Genomic DNA, 19,249 nt, shown 5'->3' with positions numbered 1-19,249 from the left:
AGGATGGTCTCGATCTCCTGACCTTGTGATCCGCCCGTCTCGGCCTCCCAAAGTGCTGGGATTACAGGCTTGAGCCACCGCGCCCGGCCACTTTTTTTTTTTTAAATAAGTAGGAGTACACTAGAATAATGGTAAAAAATAGTATAGTAAATACACAAACCAGTAACACCATCGTTTATTATCATTGTCAGGTATTACTATTATAAATAATTATACGAGTTACGCTCTGATGTGACTGGCAGTGCAGCAGGTGAGTTTACACCAGTTTCACCGCAAGTGTGGGAGGAACCAACTGCTCTCCTGACTAATGAGGCCACAGCGTCGTGGGGTGATGGGACTTTTCAGCTCCATTCTAATTTTAAGGGACGGCTGTGGTATATGGCACGTCTGTTTTGCCTGAAATGTCGTCGTGTGGCACATGACTATATATGCTACGCTGTTAAGAATTTGGGGTGTTGTGTTTGTTGTTTTTGGTTTTTATTTCTGCAGGCATCTAATTTACTGAAACTTCATGTCATGGCTCGGTCGAACTTTGTCAAGGAAAGTCTTCACTATCCCTTCCTCTAGAACTTAATGTTGTCCTCCTCCTCAGGTGTAGCTGTTCGTGGGTCTCAAGTGAACACCCTGGGTGCTGAGTGAGGGGCCTCCACTGTGGCCTGTGAGCAGTCCCCGCCTCATGGTACCACCTGACATTCAGCGTGTCTGTTCATCTCATACACCCCAGTAGTTCTCTCTCTCAGCTGTTCCTAATGGAGTCCTTGCATGCACAGCATAGTATTTGGCTGACATCTTCCTGCAGTTTGGGGGCCCTGTCTCCTCTTAGCTCTTGACTTTGCTATCCCCATCTCTCATTCCAGCCACTGCCGCAGCCCCCATGCTTGCCTTTTGTCCTCAGCCCCTCAGCGAGGCTCTGTGTGTGCTGCACTGCCATGGGCAGCAGCTTGACAGTGGACACAGCTAGAAAGCAGCCGATGAGGAGCTCAGCGTGCGTCTCCGCCGGGTGAAAGATCACAGTCCTGCACCCTTCTGTGCAATGCCCGAACACATTTGCTTCTTATTTCTGTCCAATTCTTAAGGTTTTTATTGTGAGATCGTAAGTCCTTACTCCTTCATGGTTGAAATCAAAATCTAAAACCTTGTAATTTCCATTTTCAGTTGATGATATCCTTATGAACTCAGGATTTATTTCACTTTTGAAAAGTTAATAGTCTATGTTTTATGGCAGTTTTACTCTACAATACAGAAAAATTATTGGAAAGTAAAGAGTGTGCCACCTTCTCCCCTCATACAGAGCTTCTCCTGTTACATACATCTTGCCTCAACTGTGGTACAATGAACCAATATTGGTACATTATTATTATTTTTTGAGATGGAGTCTCGCACTGTCGCCCAGGGTGGAGTGCAGTGGCGCGATCTCGGCTCACTGCAACCTCTGCCTCCTGGGTTCAAGCAATTCTCCTGCCTCAGCCTCCTGAGTAGCTGGGACTGCAGGTGCGCCGCCACCACGCCTGGCTAATTTTTTGTATTTTAATAGAGACGGGGTTTCACCTTGTTAGCCAGGATGGTCTTGATCTCCTGATCTCCTGATCTGCCCGCCTGGGTCTCCCAAAGTGCTAGGATAACCGGTATAAGCCACCGCTCCCAGCCTGGTTCATTATTATTAATGGATGTTCATAGCTTGCATTGGGGTTCACTGTGTTGAACACAGGTTTTGACAAGTGTCCAGTGACATGTGTCCCTGTCATTGCTGTGTCATACAGAAGAGCTCCACTCTCCCGGTGAGCTTCACGTACTCACTCCTCCCTCCGCTGAAGCCCCTGGCAACCACTGATGTTTTTATTATCGCTATAGTTTTGCCATTTGCAGAATGTTTTATAAGAAACTGCCAAACTGTCTTCCCAAGTGGTTGCATCATTTTGCAAACTAAAAACTCTTAACCATAAGATCTATTAGTCATGCTCCTTGGTATTTACTCAAAGGATTTGAAAACTTCAGCCTACACAACAACCTGCACACAGATGTTTATAGCAGCTTTGTTTATCATTGCCAACACTTGGAAGCAACCAAGACATCCTTTAGTAGGCAAATGAATACATAAACCAGTGGTGCATCCAGACAGTGGAATATGGTTCAGCACTACAAAGAAATGAGCTGTCAAGCCATGAAGAGACACGGAGGAACGTCGAATGCGTGTTACTTAGTGAAAGCTGTATGATTCCAACTATATGACATTCTGGAAAAGACGAAACTATAAAAATAGTATAAAGATCAGTGGTTGCCAAGAGTTGGGCGGAGAGATGGATGTGTAGGTGGATCACAGAGGACTTTTACGACAGGGAAAATACTCCGGGTGATGCTGTCGTGGTGGATACGTGTCAACGTGTCACTACACATTCGCCCAAACCACAGAGTACGGCACCGAGCGTGAGCCCTGCAGTGAACTCCGGACCTGGGGGGTGGTGATGTGCCCATGTGGGTTCGGTTGTGACTAATGCACTGCTCTGGCGGGGGGCCATGGGGGGATGAGGGTTTATAGGAAATCTCTGTGCTTTGTGCTCAGTTTGCTGCTCTAAAGAATAAAGCCTAAACAAAGCAGTCAGAGTTCTGAAGACTGTCCTGTGACCAAGCAGGAAGGACTCCCTTCGCTCAGAGGGAAAGCGCTGGTTATGTATCTGCTCTTCTCCCAAGAACACGCAGTCTAATTTTGATCCTCTTTACAGACGGGAGGAAGAGCGTGTTCATCAGGTGAGCTGATGCAGGTGCGGAGACAACACCTGGCAGGACACTGCCATTGGGCACCCTGAGGCTGAGCCGGCAACCACTGTTGTCCCCAGAGTCCATCTGGTTTCTAGAGTGGAAAACGGAAAGGGGTCAGATCGCCCGTACAGCCCTGAAGTCCTTGGTGGTAGCCCAGATTCTACAGTCTTCCCCAGATGCTATCTTGGCTGAGGTGGGGAAGACTCCCAGGGACTGTACTTGGCCTTTTCTGCCTTCATATCCTGCTCACGGCTGGGGCCAGAGGACTTGTCTGGCAGCTGCTGGGCGCCTCTGTCCAGTGCTGTGCCAGAACGTCTAGCAGATGGGTGTGGGGCACAGGGCCTCTGCCAGATGGACTCGGGCCAGGCTCCGTCTTGTCATTTTAATTGTGGGTCCATGATGGTGTCTGAGTCCCCTGGAGTGGGCAGGAGCTCAGGCCCTAGACCCAGCCATTGTCTGAAGACCCGGAGCCTGGCCACTACCCAGCCATTGTCTGAAGGCCCGGGGCCTGGCCACTCACTCTGCCCATCACGCGGTCAGGGCCGCTGGAGAAGGGCAGTGGGGGTGAATGTTTGCTGTACTCCGCAGGACTGTTGTGGGTCTTCCCTGGAGACTGGGCCTCCCTTTCAGCCACCGGCTGTGACCCATGGACCAACTCAGACCTCGTCTTCTTCTCTGAAGGGAGTGGCGTTGGCCTTCTCCCGGCTCTCGGGAGTTTTTGGTGTGTCCATGTCAAGTGTATCCGTCCTAGGGACACCCAGTCTGGCTGCCACGGCAGTGGGCACCACGGGCCAGCGCACCTTTGCTGCCTGTGAGGTCGTCACGCCTACCCGGCCCCATGGGCTCCATTTTACCTCGTCGCTTTGCTGTCTGGGAACTCTGTCACCCACGGATAGGAGTGCCAGGCCCAAGAAGATGTCATGCAGTGTTGGCGCTTTGGCTGGGCTGCTGGCAATCCCTGTGAGGGCCTGTGATGATGCAGGTCAGGATGGGACAGGTGGCTTGGGTTCTGCGGGCCACGCAGTCTGCAGTGTGTGTGGCCTTGCCCTGGTGCTGGAAGGCAACTGCAGACCACGAGTCAAGGCAAGGGTGAGACCGTGCTCCGGGGAAATGTGGATTGCAGAAATGGGCAGCCAGCGGGGCCTGCAGACCCCTGGGTTAGAGCCAAGCCCCAGAGCCAAAGGATTTCCTGGGAGCTGGAGGATGACCGTGGACCTCTGCTGCCACCTTGTGGCAGAGCTGACGTATCTGACCCACGTCCTTTTCTCCTGGTTTAGAAATGTCCGGGTGGGAGGAGCTTTTTCATCCTTGCAGCCGACAGGCAGCTCTGTTGGCCCCACAATCCGGACTGTGTGCCCCGCCTTTGGCAGAGGCCCTTAGGACCCTGTGGGATGCAGCCTCGAGAGGACAGGGCCTCGGACTCTGAAGGCCACAAGAGTGATAGCACACCTGTGCCTGAGGAGTGCGTTCTGAGAGGAGACCCAGCCGGTCGTCCTTGTCCATCCATGTGGCTCCTGCAAAGCACCCTCGTCTTGCAGAGCCAGCGAGCCTGGCGTTGTGACCTGGGCCAACGTGGCAACTTTTCTCTTTTTAGAGGCAGAATCCTTTCTTGAGAACAGCATCTTTCTACTCCTGACCTGCTCCCCCTTCCCGGTTCCCCCTCTTCACCTGGCAGGCTGGGTGGCACCCTCTCTCCTGTGCAGCCTCTCCCTAATCCTGGACTCTGCAGGGGCTCCAAGACCCTCAGGACCACCAGTGACTCTTGGGTCGCACTGTGGCCCAGCACACACTGAGCTCCAGCCTGATGTCCAGCCCAGCAGGTCCTCAGCTGAGGTCCAGTACCCCGCTGCACCACACTGTGGGCCCCACACCCTCCCCCAACTCATTTCTAGAACACTTCCCCCTGCACCATGCTGTGGGCCCTGTGCCTTCCCCTAACTCATTTCTAGAATAGTCTTCCCCCTGGCACCCTGCTGTGGGCCCCGCCCCCTCCCCAACTCATTTCTAGAACACACATCCTCACCTGTTTCCCTGGTTCTTGCTCTGGCTTCTCCACGGGAACCTCCTGTCCTCCTGTGTGATGCTGACTGCTCGTGACATGTTGCAGCCTATCTCTGTTCCCTTCCCTGCTCTTGTCACTTCTGCCTGGTGCTCTGGGGCTGTCACGCAGGCTGGGGTTGGGGTTCTGTTCCCTCTACTGTACTGGAGCTCCAGGTCATGGGAGGCAGCAGAGCCCAGCCCTGCCCCTTCAAGCCTCCGTCCTGTGAGCGCCGGCAGTGTTGGGAGGCACCGCCCGGGGGGCTCCTTCTCAGTGTGTATTGTCACTCGGCGTTTCCGAGACCTACTCTCATCATTTTCCTACCTTATCTTTCCTGACAACTTATTTATCAAACCCCAAAATCATGAGCCTTGAGAAATGGTATTCCACATGCTGATCCTCTGGGGGACACCTGGAACTGAGCTTGTTCCCTGCTTGCCCTGGGAAGTGGTTTCATGATGTCCCTCAACGTACGACTGTCACCCATAGCCTCCGGCATCTCTGCTTTTTCAGTGTGAGGCCATTTGCTCGTTTAACCCTTTTGAAGGTCAGGAGAAGCTGGCAGGACTCCCGCAGGCACGGGCACCGTCATCCTGAAAGCCATCGGGGTCCTCAGTCCCCACTGCAGCCTGAGCCTTTCTTCTGGCCGCACTGTCCATTTCTTCTGCCTTTTTGGGGCCTTCTCCAGTGTTTTGTGTTCTTTTAAATGTTTCATGGTTAAAACTGGACACATCCCCCAAGAAGCTATAAATCAACCATAGTAAGAACTGATCTCTTTCCAGGTGACTATAAAAATGATTTTTAAAAAACAGTTCTTTAAAAGTTGTAGTCAGTTAAGCAGATAACAGACCCAAGACACAGCCAGGAGAGTGAGGGGTGGACATGGCATGGGACAGGGTTAGGAGAGTGAGGGGCAGACCCAGCAGGGGACAGGGTTAGGAGCGTGAGGGGCAGACCTGGCACGGGACACACCCATCTTGGCTGTGAGTTTCTGGCTCTTCTTGGTTTTGGTGACCTTGACTGTCCTAGGCAGGACTAATCAGCATTTTTCAGGGTATCCTTCAGCTGGGATCTGTCTGATGCTTTTCTCGTGGGTACAGGAAGGGGCTATGAGTTTGGGGAGGAAGCCCCCAGAGGTGAAGTACCGCTGTCACCCCATGGTATCAGGCACACTCTGTCCCTGTGACTCACACATGAGGCTGAACTGGGCCCTAGCTGGGGGTAAGGTCTTCCCCCTCCATGCTGTCCTCTTATAGGACGTCGGTCTGTGCAACCTAAGGGGTAAGATAAGATTGTAGTTGTATTCAACTCTTACTTTTAAAATTTTACAAGGAGTTACACTGATGTAGTGGGTGAAATTAGAATTTGACTGTGACTTTTTTACTTTCTGGTCTAAAACTGATTGTACCGGCACCTTTTGCGAAATCACCTCTCCAGTCCCTATGACCCCTCAGGTCAGTCATCTCTATTCCCTGCATATCGTCCTCCCCGGCGCCCGCTGGTGCGGCTGCTCTGCTGTGCCAGGAACGCAGAGTTTCAGAGTTTCGGAAAACGTCGGCCTTGATTCCTTCAGAGGACCTTCCACACGCTGCAGCTCCAGGAGAGCTGGTTGAGGCGTCCCTCTGGGGATTCGTCCCGCTGGGGATTTGTCCTGCTGGGGATTCGTCCCGCTGGGGATTCGGCTGAGGTGGCGTCTGGTCTCTTCATGAGTGGCAAGTGCAGCCGCTTAACCCCCATGAGCCCCAAGCCCAGGTGTGTACTTTACGCTGTGCAGATTCCCTTTCACGTCCTGCGGAACCATGCGTGTCCGTTCTTTCGAGAGTTTTTCCTGGTCCTCACACAGTGCGTGGACTTGGCAGGGGCTGCGGTCTTTGGCTCTGTGATTCACTGACTCTCCCAAAGGGGTGACCAATAGGTGCCTGCAGGGCAGCCGTGGCAGTTCGGGGTCTGTGGGCCTGGGGTCGGGGATGCTCCTCAGAGAGCGTGGCAAAGGACCCCCAGAAAAATAGGTTGTTTGTTTTTTTATTTTTAAACTTTTATTTATTTATTTTGAGACGGAGTCCCATTCTGTAGCCCAGTTTGGAGTGCAATCGCACGACCTCGGCTCACTGCAACCTCCATCTCCCGGGTTCCAGCAATTCTCCTGCCTCAGCCTCCTGAGTAGCTGGAATTACAGGCGCCCGCCACCACACCCAGCTAATTTTTTTTACTTTTAGTAGAGACAGGGTTTCACCATGTTGTCCAGGCTGGTCTTAAACTCCCGACCTCAGGTGATTCACCCACCTTGGCCACCCAAAGTGCTGGGATTTCAGGCATGAGCCATAGTGCCCAGCTCTATGTCTTAGTTTTTAACCAAAAGTTTAAAAGTAAAAATATAAAAATTTTAAGATTAGAAAGAAGCTTATAGAATAAAGATATAAAGAAAATATTTTGTGGAGCTGTACAATTTGCGTGTGTGTGTGTTTTAAGCTAAGAGCTATAAAAATTTAAAAGCTTATAGAGTAAAAATGTTATAGTAAGCTAATTTAATTTATTGAAGAAAGAAAAATATTTTCATAAATTTAGTATAGCCTAAGTGTACAGTATCTCTAAAGTCTACAGTAGTCATCCTGTCCCAGGCCTTCATATTGACTCACCACTCACTCACGGACTCACCCAGAGCAACTTCCAGTGCTGTGAGCTCCATTCACAGCAAGTGCCCTAGATAGATGCACCATTTTATTATCGGCTCACTGCAACCTTGACCTCCTGAGCTCAAGTGATCTTCCCGCCTCAGCCTCCTGAATAGCTGGCATGTGCCACCATGCCAGGAGAAGTTTAAAATTTTTTATAGAGCCGAGGTCTCTCTGTATTCCCTAGGCTGGTCTCAAACTCCTGGGCTCAGGTGATCCTCCTGCCTCAGCCTTCCAAAGTGCTGGGATTACAGATATGAGCCACTGCACCCAGCCTTTTAAAATCTCTTATACCATATTTCACGGAACATATTCTATGTTGTTTAGATATGTTTAGAAACACAAATCCTTACAATTGTGTCACAGTTGCCTACAGTTGCCTTCGGTACAATAATGTGTTGTGTACCGCTTTGTGGCTTAGGAGCAATAGGCTACACCATCTAGCCTAGGTGTGCAGGCTCTCTCACCTAGGTTTGGGTAAGTATATTCTATGATGTTTGCACAGTGATGAAATCACCTAACAGTGCATTCCTCAGGACATATCCTTGTCATTAACGCAGGACTGTGTCTCCCCACGCTCCTGGAAGATGCAACAGGAATCGCAGTTGTGTGTATGTTGGATCTCTTTTGCCTGTCTTTTGTGTCTATCATGTTCTCCTGAACCTTTTTTACCTCTCTTTCTGTTTAATTATTTTCATTCTCTTCTTTCTGTTTTCTTCCTGTGCCTTCTGTGATTTCTCCTTACTCTTACATTTCTTCTACTTTTTGTTTCTGAAAAAAAAATTCTAGTTTGTTCTTCAGTTCTGTCAATAATAAAATATCTTCCTGTTTTCTTGCCATTCCACTTCTGAGATGTTCTAATACTATTTTAAATTATGTTCTTCTAAAATGTTGGTTATTTTCTGGATCTTTAGTTCAGTTTCACATATTACGCTATGAGTTTCACTTTCTTTGTGTCCACAGTTTTTTGGTATATTTTCATTATTGGCTACTATGTTATTTATCATACTTTTACTTCTTTTTGGTAATATTCGCATGCAGGATTTGAACATAACTTTTTGTCTCCGATTTTTAAATAAGGGTCTTCCTGGACTATTAGGAGAAAGTTTTCTGTAGAGGAGTTGGGAATGAGCCAAAGTAGCATTCCTAGCCTCAACGACCAAGAGGTCTCTCTGTTGTTACGTGAAATATGTTTGAGGCTTCTGTGCATGGACACTTCTGTCTCTGGACATCACCTCCCACTCAGGAGGGCTCCCTTCCCTGACTCTTGTCTGGAGACGCACAGCCTCTCACTCTCCATGCTGAGCTGTTGCCTTCAATCACTGCCCTTTGTCACCAGTATGTTCTGGGGCTCACCTCCTCTGGATCTCTCTTTCTCTAGCACTTTCGATACAAAAATGCCTCGTGTTCCAGGCTAGCTGAATTTGTGTTTTGCTTTGGGCAGTTTTCTTTCAGGCAATTCTCTGTGCAGAAGTGAATCTTCGTTGTATATTTCTGAGATCCTTGAGGACTTAGGCCCTTCAGCATGGCTTAAATTTCCAGTGAACTCCTTAATAGTTCTTTTTTTGTTGCGTTGTGTTGTATTTTCTTGTTGCTTTCCTGGAACTTGGAGTCTACCAGTATGAGTTGGAGTTTCTCCATTTGCTCTCAGGCTATTCAAATAGATTCGCACTTGGTATGATAAATCGTAAATTCAATTTCTTTAATTGCTGAAGGGATATTGAGATTGTCTGTTTCACTTTTTATTGGGTTTATTTTGTTTGTTTGTTGTTCATTCTCCATATAGCCTACTTATTTGCTGAGGCTTTTTTAGAAACTTGGCTTAAGCCTGTCTGTAAAAGGCTCAGTGAAGCTGCTTTAAAATCCTGGTAAAGGAATTCTAGCATCTCTCTGATCTCAGTATTGGCTTCTGTTGATTTTCTTTTCTCTTTCATGTTGAGGTATGCCTAATGTTTGGCATGACAAATAATTTTTGTTTGTATCCTGGAAGTATAGGTTATTACGTTATGAGAGTCTGAATCTTACATCAGTCTTCTGTTTTGGCCTCTGTTGACACCATGGGGAAGGGATGTCTGGTTACCAGCAAGCTAGGGTGGAGATCCAGGTTCCTCCCTGGATCCTGGGGACACCACTGGTGGGGAGAAGGGTGCTTGGTACTGCTGGGTGGGAGTGGAAGCCAAGGCTCCCAGCTCAGCCCCTCTGACAGGGCAGGGTGCTGTGTGTGTGCTGTCCTCTCTGTATGGAGTAGGGCAGGTATTGTCAAATGCTTTCTGACTTAATAGGTTCCCCTTTACCCATTCCTTTCCCTAGAGAGAGTTTTCTTCAGACTTTTTTTTTTTTTTGGGTGTGTATCCTGTGGCATTTTTAAATTGCAAGCTTTTCCAGTGACCTGTCTGAAATATACAGGAGGAAACACAAACAAAATGAACAAACAAATAAGAAACCCAAAGAATAGTGAACTCACTGCTATGTCATTCTTCAAATCCCAAGGGCCCCAGCCAGTCCCCCTTCTTCCATCCAGTTTCAGGGTTCGCTTCTGTTTGTTCCACATGCAATGTCCAGAGTCGTTGGCTGTGCTCAGCAGGAGGAATAGGGAGAGAGGTGTCTATTCCATCCTGTCCAGAACCAGAAGGCATGGCTTCCTTCACATTACTACATTCCCTGTGCCTTCGCCGTGGTTTTTCTTGATTAATCTTGTCAGAGGGTTGTATATTATTTAGACTTTAAGAACCAAATTTTATATTTACTGATCTTCTCAGTTACCTTTGTTTCTTTGCTTAACTTCTCAACTTTTCTTTGTTATTACCTTCTTTCTACTTTCTGTGGATACTTGGATACTTTCTGTTCTTTTTCTAACTTCTTAAATGGGATTCGTGACTCACTAATTTTGTGTTTCTTTACTACTCCTTTTAAAAGTTGTAAACTTTACTGTGAGTCCTGCTGCAGCTGTTTGCTACAAATTTTGGCATGTAATGATTTTATTATTGTTGAGGTCTGTTTTCTGATTTCATCCATTTCTTATCTAGAAATGTTTAAAAAGTGTTATGTCCAAGGGAATTGTAAAGTTACCTTTTGCTGATGATATTTAATTGCCTACTGAGTAGGAGGTACATTCTGTGGATTCCATGTTTTCAACATTTGCTGAAACCTGCATTGTGAACTAAAATGTTAACAATTTTTATTTTGTTCTCTGACAGCCTTAGGAGAATGTGTTACCTCTACTTGTCAGGTACAGGGTTTTATACACACACAGACACACATACGTACTATCGTGTTGTTTGTGCTGTTAATATATTCTGCATCTTTATTGCTTTTGTGGGATATACTTGTGGGAACTGTAAAGGAGAGAGGTATGTTGGCATCTCCTACCAGATAGGTGCTTTGGGGCCTGTGACCTCTGACCTCGCTGCTCCTTCTTGTAGCATTCTTCCCCCATTAATGCTCGTCTCTCTCCTTGACCTTCTTTCAGTGTTTCTTCTCAGTGTTTCTATCCAAAATTGCAGGCCCCAGCTCCAGCAGTCTGGTTGCGGACAAGACCATGCTTATTTTTTGTTGGGCTGCTCTCTCCAACTCCAAGGCTGCCCTTTGAGCTGGATGATTGACCCACTGCATTAGGAAATGCTTTGCCATCTTGGTGCGAGCCCCACTTTAAGGAGGTCTTGCTTGCGCACTGCTGCATGGAGCACAGACACACTGGGTGGGAGGTGCCCCAGCACCTAAGGACTCTTATGATTGGGTGGCAGGGATGGGTGGTGGTGCCCTGCCCTCCAGAGCCCTTCACATGGTCCAGATGCCACCCAGCTCCAGGTGAGGGAGCTCTGGGGTCACATTCTCCACCCTCCCTCCAGCATTGTCGTAGCTGCAGGACACCTGCAAGGGTAGAATTCAGCATGGCTGGAGGATTTTGTGCGGCAGAAGTAATGGAGATGGTAGGCAGGCTGGGCTCCCAACTCCTCTGTGAGTACTGTCTGTTGGTGCTCCCTGCCGATGGTGCTCCCTGCCGATGGTGCTCCCTGCAGCATGGCTGCATGTGCACCACAAAGGCAGTGTGGCTTCCTCATCTTAGATGTGACACAACGGAGGTAGTTCTGGGTGTTAGCCCACAAAAGTGGCAACGTTAGGGTCCAAACTCTGGTACGTATGAGACCATGGTTCCTCTTTCTTCCTCTCCAGGCAGATTCATAAGAAGAAGACTGAGTCTTAGTTTATATACATACGTTTATATATATAAAGTTTATATGTATAAACCTTTTATATATGTGTGTATAAAGTTTTTTATATTTATAAAAATATATTTTTATATTTTATTTTAATTATATATATTTATATTTTATATATAAATAAAAGTTTTTATATATAAACATATATATAAGCTTTATATATAAACTATAAACATATATAAACTTTATATAAGTTTATATATAAACATATAGGAGAATGTGTTACCTCTACTTGTCAGGTACAGGGTTTTATACACACAGAGACACACATACGTACTATCGTGTTGTTTGTGCTGTTAATATATTCTGCATCTTTATTACTTTTTAAACTTTATATATATAAAGTTTATATATGTATGCTTTATTTAAGGTTGAAAAAAATTTTACGTTCATCAGAAGCTTCCTTTTATGAATTCTTAGACTTTTTTACTGGGTACCCCAGAAATTTAAGGTATCAACTTGAATATCTTCTAAACTCTTCTCCCTGAAAGGACCATGCCTGGATTCCCAAGGAGTCCACCTACGGAGGGGTCACTGACAGTTCTGCTCTCTTATGCCTTTTGTTAATCTTAACCAGACTTGGTTAGCAAGGGGCACCTGCCACCAGATGATCTCTTACCAAGTCATGGTTTCCTGTATGAAGCAGCTGCCCTGACGCTGAGAGTCACAAGGAGAATGTTACAGAGGGACAGCATGCTGCCTGGTGATTGTCTGAGGTTTGAAACCTTCTGGTGAAGCTGAAGCCACTTCTTAAAAGCCTGGATAATGCTGTGAGCTGCTTAAGCACCTGTGTGCACATGTGTGTAAGTGTGTGTCTTTGCCGTGTGTGAGCTGCTTAAGCACCCATGTGCACACATGTATGTGTGCCTTTGCCGTGTGTATGCATGTGTGTGAGCTGCTTTAGCACCTGTGTGCACACATGTGTGTGTGCGTTTGCCATGTGTATGCGTGTGTGTAGTTTGCAGCTGAGTGCACTGCTTTTGTCTGGACTGTGCCCAGGAGGGAATGCGACACCCTTGGGGTCCTTGCCTTTGAAGCTGATCTGTTGTGGCAGCCAATTCAGCATGTTCAGCAAGATGTTAAAGCCATTGCTCTGCTTTACTCCCAGGGTCTCACAGCCAGAGCAGGCCAGAGGTGAGGAAGGGGATCCCACGCCTCCTTCATCTCCTCCGTCTCCTTGCCTTCCTAAACAGCTCTGTTTTCCACTGAAAAGGGAGCTGCAGAGCATTTCCGCGTGGAGATTCCATCTCGTTCGTGTCCAGCTCCATCAGGGAACTGCTCTCAGGCTCCCCCGGGCGTGTGCATGAGGTTGGAAGAGGCGGGTCACTGCAAGAATGTGTCAGTCTGTCTCGTCACTCTCTCAATGTCTGGTCTCATGGTATTCCTTACCAATTTAGGGACTTATTAGGGAGATAGCCATAACTGTATTGATAGATACACGTCATGAACCAGTTCCCCTTAGGTGTTTCTAAAATGGTGTAAATTACCAAGGAAATATCCTTTGGTTAAAGTTCACTGTTTTCTGGTCTTGCATTGTTAGCATAGACTGCTGTCTGCTGCCTGCTGTCTGTGCCATTTCTATTTCATGTAACTTACTGAGGTTTTCTTTGTGCCCTAATACAAGCTAGTTTTCTTTTTAATGAATGTTTCAAGTATGTTTAAGAAGAAAGTATCATCTCTATTATTGGGGTACAAAGTTTGATGTAATGTCCCCAAGAACTACCTCCTGTTATTAGCTCTCTTTCATGTTTAATTATTTTTGATCCTTTACCTTGCCATGGTTGACAGTCATGTGTTAATGATTGCTGTTCTTAGGTTTCTGTTTCTTTCCCCAACACCTATAGTTTCTGCATTATAAAGCCAGCTTCTGTGTTTGGGGATTCTAGTAGATTCTTAACTCATGGCCTCACTGTGCGCTGGGTCCTCCAGCTTCTGTGTTTGGGGGTTCTAGTAGATTCTTAACTCATATGGCCTCACTGTGCGCTGGGTCCTCCAGTTTCTGTGTTTGAGGGGTTCTAGTAGATTCTTTTTTTTTTTCTTTGAGATGGAGTTTCTCTCCTGTCGCCCAGGCTGGAGTGCAGTGGCCGAATCTCAGCTCACTGCAAACTCCGCCTCCCGGGTTTATGCCATTCTCCTGCCTCCGCCTCCCGAGTAGCTGGGACTACAGGCGCCCACCACCTCATCCGGCTAGTTTTTTGTATTTTTTGGTAGAGACAGGGTTTCACCGTGTTAGCCAGGATGGTCTCGATCTCCTGACCTTGTGATCTGCCCGTCTCGGCCTCCCAAAGTGCTGGGATTACAGGCTTGAGCCACCACGCCCGGCCGGTTCTAGTAGATTCTTAACTCATATGGCTTGACTGTGCACTGAGTCCTCCGGCATCAGGAAGTGCCCTTCTTGGTCTTGCTTCCTGCTTTGAGGGGAGGCTGGACCTTGTCTGACAGGCAGATTGCAACCCCTGCTCTTCAGCCTGGTGCATTGACCTCACGTGCTTCTGCTCATTCCTTGACATATTTAGCCTTTTCAAATCACTTGGCAATGGTCGTGTCTCTTGTGTAAAGCAGAGCTGGCTTTGTGAGCCAAGTGGAGACTTTTCATAGGGCCACGTGTTGCACGTGTTTACTCACGTGTTGCTAGGACCGGTATGTCCTGTCCCAACTGCTGCATAACTTGTTCCTGTATTTAATGTGTGTGTTGTGTTTTATTTATTGTGCGTCTTTTTATTTTTTAATGTAGTTTGTGTCTTTGCCTTTTTTTTTCTATTGTTTTTGGCATTTAGGAAAGTCTATGTTTTGTCCTGTTGGCTACTGTTATAACAACACCTCTTATCGCACCTTGGTCCCTCTCTTTCTTCCTCTGACCTCTTTATTTTGGCTTGTCTGGTGGGATTCTTTTCTCCCACCTATTTTTCATGCTTCAGTCTATGAGCTTATTCTACATTCCTTTTTTTCTGATTCATCTACCTCTGATTTATTTGCTGTATTTTTACTTTTGCAGAACAGCATGCTCCCCGATAAGAAACTGTTTCGTACCCCACCTCCATCCTTGTCCTCACTTTCTGTTTTAGTCTGTGCTCAACAGATTTGTTATTTTGGTTTATGTCAGATTTCCCAGCGGTCTCTTGGCTTGAGGGAGATTCTTTTGTAGTAGGTTTCTCATGAAGGGCCTGGAAACACACTGTTCATTGAGTTCTTAGCTATTTATAACTATTTCTCTAGAGCTTTAATTTTGAAGGACAGCTTGGCTGACATAAAATCCTTTGGTCACACTTTATTTTTACTTGAGTTTATGAAAATAATTGCTCCACTGTTCACTTACCTTGTACATTGCAGTCAGGAAGTCCGATCCCTGTCTGGTTTTCTTTCCTTTGTGAATGAGCTGGTCTTTTTGCCTAGAGTCCCAAAGAATTTTTTCTTTCAGTTGTAATTGTTACTGGGCAGTGCCTTCAGGGCCACCGTTCTGGGTCAGTTTGTTCAGGTACATGATGAGCCTTTCAACTTGTCGATTATTTTTTTCCTAAGAACATTTCTAGGAATGTAAGTATTAGGTCTGTTTCGTAGTTTTGCTTTTCTTTTTTGGGAACTCCAGTCTGTGTTTCTTGGGTCTTTGTTGGCCTGGGCTCCGTGTCTGGCAGCTTCTCTGCACGTCTCTCACCTCTTGGTCGGCCTCATGTTCTCTTTCATGTTCTCTGTCCTCCTGCAGTGTTCCTTATGCAGTCGTTACCGGTAGAGGGTGTCCAGGTGGCATCTCGAACAAAGCATTGGACAAAACGCACAAACAAAGCAAGAAAGCAAAAGCAGGGTTTTATTGAGAACGAAAGTACATGCTTTGGTGTGGGAGCAGCCTAACCCTTGGGGCTCAGGAGCTTACAGAATTTTCTGGGGTTTCAATACTCTAGAGGTTTCCCACTGGTTACTTGGCGAATATTCTATGAAAATGAAGAGAATGAATTGAAGTCAGAGTCATTTACTCAGAACGCACCCTATGTAAATGGAGAGGATGTTACTTGGAGTATGTGGTCTGTGTAAATGGAGAGGCTGCATGTGAAGTTACAAAGGGTAAATGCTGTGAACTGAGAGGATGGAGTGCAGTTGCAAAGCCGTTCACATCCCTGTCATTGCTGAGGAGCTTTCATTTGATTTAGTTCTAGGAAGTCAGCCTGGATGGATCGGCCTTCTGTTCCCTGCCTCCTTCTCTTCTCCTGCCTCACACTCAACTGAATCTCTCTCTTTTGGTACCTTGTAACTTAGTCTCATTTCTAGGCTAATTGTGTCATTCTCTTTAATTTCTTTCTTAGGTTAAATTAATTCTCATTTCGCAGTTTCTTATTTTAACTGTGCGTTTGTATTCTTGGTATTTTTAGTGTTTTGTTTCTGGTGTTTCTTACATCTGCACAGCTTTTCCCCATTTGACTTTGGACTGCGGTGCTGGGCGGGAGTTCTCAGTTCCATTAGCTGAAGGAGTTTCAGTGCCTACACCCTGGTTTCCTCTCCCAGAGCCACGATGGCCTTCAGGAGTGTCTGCGACTGGAGAACATCATTTACCCAAAAGGATTTTGCATGCCTTTTTTCTATTTATTTTAAAAGCACTTGGATTTTCCTGCACTAGCAGTAACAGATGTTTCTAGCCGGGAACGGACGTGCCGAGGGACACGGGTGCTTTACTAGGTTTGTTTGTCCAATAGCATCCTTTTTTGTTGGTCAGCAGAAACGTAGGTTTTTTTAAGAAAAAACTGAATGGTTCATTTGGAGATGGATTAAATCTGTGTCTTCTTATGCCTTGCTGTGCTTTTATTTCTGTAGGAAACGGAATTTCTACCTTTTCCATCCCTCCTTCCCTTTTTCTCCCAAGGTTCCAAATGTGCTTTTTTTTTAGACGGAGTCTCGCTCTGTCACACCCAGGCTGCAGTCTGTCACACCCGCTCTGTCACATCCGCTCTGTCACACCCACTCTGTCACACCCACTCTGTCACACCCAGGCTGCAGTGCAGTGGCGCTGTCTCAACTCACTGCAACCTCCGCCTCCTGGATTCAAGCAAGTCTCCTGCCTCAGCCTCCAGAGTAGCTGGGATTACAGGCGCCCGCCACCATGCCTGGCTCATTTCTTGTATTTTGGTAGAGACGGGGGTTTCACCATGTTGCCCAGGCTGGCCTCAAACTCCTGACCTTAAGTGATCCTCCCGTCTTGGCTTCCCAAAGTGCTGGGATTACAGGCATGAGCCACCACATCCAACCTCAAATGTGCCTTTTTTTCCCCAAGTCTCTCCTCTAAGACCATGCTGAAATTGAAGAAATTAGATGGAATTTGTTCACTATCAGTGAAATTAGAAAACCAGCCATGTATTTAAATTAATGTATAATTTAATAAATATTGTTTTAAAATCAGTGTAGATATAAGCAGATACACTAAGTAAGTGCAATTTTATCAAAACATTTCATGTGGACGTCTCACTTGTGAAGTAGAAGCCTGCCTTTGGGTTGAGCCATCTCATTTGGGGTGCTGGGGGGAAGAGCACCGGGGGAGCGCTTGCTGGCACTCTGTCTCCACACTCACACCATGCCTTGTACTCGAATGCTGAAGAGGTGTTGACTGCTGTGTTGAAGGCAAGAGGCAGTTCTGTTGAAGCCCAGTGCTGGCGGGCAGGCCCCGCACTGATGCACTCACACAGCCCTGTGTTTTTGTGTTTTAGGTCGGTGGGCTCCACGACAAAAGTCAACCCTTCTGTAAATCACCTGCTGTGGTTATGATGCTCTGAGTTCAATACGTCTGAACCTTTGCTGTCTATGGATCTGCTCTAAACCTTATAGCCTGCTTATGGGGGAAGGTGAGTTACTGTCTTTTGTTGGCATATTTGTTTACCAAGAGTGTATATAACAAAGTCAGACTTACCCTTGACAAATGAAATCTGTTTGAAGTAACACAGTGCTGTATTTCACCCTGCTTCAGTCCACAATGTGCCCTGAAGACTATTCTGTGTATGACTTTGGGAAATCAGGGATCCCCGCTTTTGGTAGCAGTGAGCTGGTTGTGGTTGGACACCTTTGGGTCCAGTGCTCGGCCAGGTGGTTCTTGCACAGCCTTCCAGCTTTGCCCTGGAGCCAGCCCTGAGAAGCAAGGGAGGCACGGGTTTCAGGAATGAAGGACAAGAAGGCGGTGCTGGGGGCTGAAGATCGTCCTGAGGTGTTTGGAAAGAGTGAGTAATGAAAGCATCAGGAGTGGGGGTGCTGTTTTGGTGGTCTGGTGATACCCTGCAGACATTAGTGCCTGTAGCTGGAGCTGTTACCATGAACTTCTATTGATACAATTGCAAGGAAAGGTGGATGAATGAGCAGTTGTGTTTGGAGATTTTAACACATTCCTCCAAGAAGTAGGTCAACAAAAAATAAGCAGGAGTATTAATATCTGAAGCAATATAATAAATAAGTTTGAGTTGTTAGTATATTTTGAACTCTACATGTTACTTTCTAAGCATACAGAGAACATGTACAATACTAGGATGTATACAGGTGAAGTCTGTAACATAGGGATGTATGTGTACAGATTACATCTGTCTATAACACAGCATGTGGAGAGCATAAGGCAATTATACTGGAAATTAATAGTAAAGGAATAGCTTATATAAATAATATGCTATAAAAACTCTTGTTAGAAATAAAATCATAAAAGAAATAAAAGAACTTTAGGGCTGAGTGATTATGAAGCAGTATATGTCTAAATAGCACGACACAGCTAAAGCAGTGCTTAGAAGGACATTTATAGCTATAAACACATGTGTTAAGAAACATCAAAAATTAACTCAAGAGGCGGAAAAAAGAGCAAGGGAGAAAGCCCAAGGATCCATAAGGCAGGAAATAATAAAGGAAAGGGCAGAAATCCATGAAATAGAGAGCACAGAAAAACACAGAGAAAATTAACAGCCCTAAAAGCTGTTTTGTGTTTTAGAGTCAATAGTTAGATCCCTGGTTAAAGAAAGTGGAAAGGGCTGGGCACTGTGGCTCACGCCTGTAATCTCAACAGTTTGGGAGGCCGAGATGGGCAGATCAAGAGGTCAGGAATTCGAGACCAGCCTGGCCAACATGGTGAAACCCTGTCTCTACTAAAATACAAAAATTAGCTGGGCGTGGTGGTGCATGCCTGTAATCCCAGCTGCTCGGGAGGCTGAGGCAGGAGAATTGCTTGAACCCAGGAGGAGGAGGTTGTAGTGAGCCAAGATTGTGCCATTGCACTCCAGCCTGGGCCATGGAGTGAGACCCCATCTAAAAAAAAGAATAAGAAAGAAAGTGGAGGGGTGATACTGGTGACAATTAATGGAACAGAATATAGGAAGGAGTGAATGAGTGAATAAATAAAAATAAATGGGCCAGGCGCAGTGGCTCAAGCCTGTAATCCCAGCACTTTGGGAGGCCGAGACGGGCGGATCACGAGGTCAGGAGATCGAGACCATCCTGGTTAATACGGTGAAACCCCGTCTCTACTAAAAAGTACAAAAAACTAGCCGGGCGAGGTGGCGGGCGCCTGTAGTCCTAGCTACTTGGGGGGCTGAGGCAGGAGAATGGCGTGAACA

General features: G+C 46.6%; 1 protein-coding gene across 1 annotated transcript in view; it reads left to right on the top strand.

Annotated features, from left to right (window-relative positions):
• Window positions 1-19,249, top strand: part of PCBP3 (poly(rC) binding protein 3) — a 196,275-nt gene that overhangs the window by 80,130 nt on the left and 96,896 nt on the right. The window contains exon 3 of the mRNA XM_011996843.1: window positions 17,375-17,509. Within this exon, the coding sequence (XP_011852233.1) occupies window positions 17,500-17,509 (10 nt within the window). The 5' untranslated portion in view covers window positions 17,375-17,499. The remainder of the gene's footprint in view (window positions 1-17,374; window positions 17,510-19,249) is intronic.

This window comes from Mandrillus leucophaeus, unplaced genomic scaffold (assembly GCF_000951045.1).
Source record: "Mandrillus leucophaeus isolate KB7577 unplaced genomic scaffold, Mleu.le_1.0 Scaffold526, whole genome shotgun sequence".
NCBI lineage: Eukaryota > Metazoa > Chordata > Mammalia > Primates > Cercopithecidae > Mandrillus > Mandrillus leucophaeus.
This window is presented reverse-complemented; position numbering and strand designations above follow the sequence as displayed.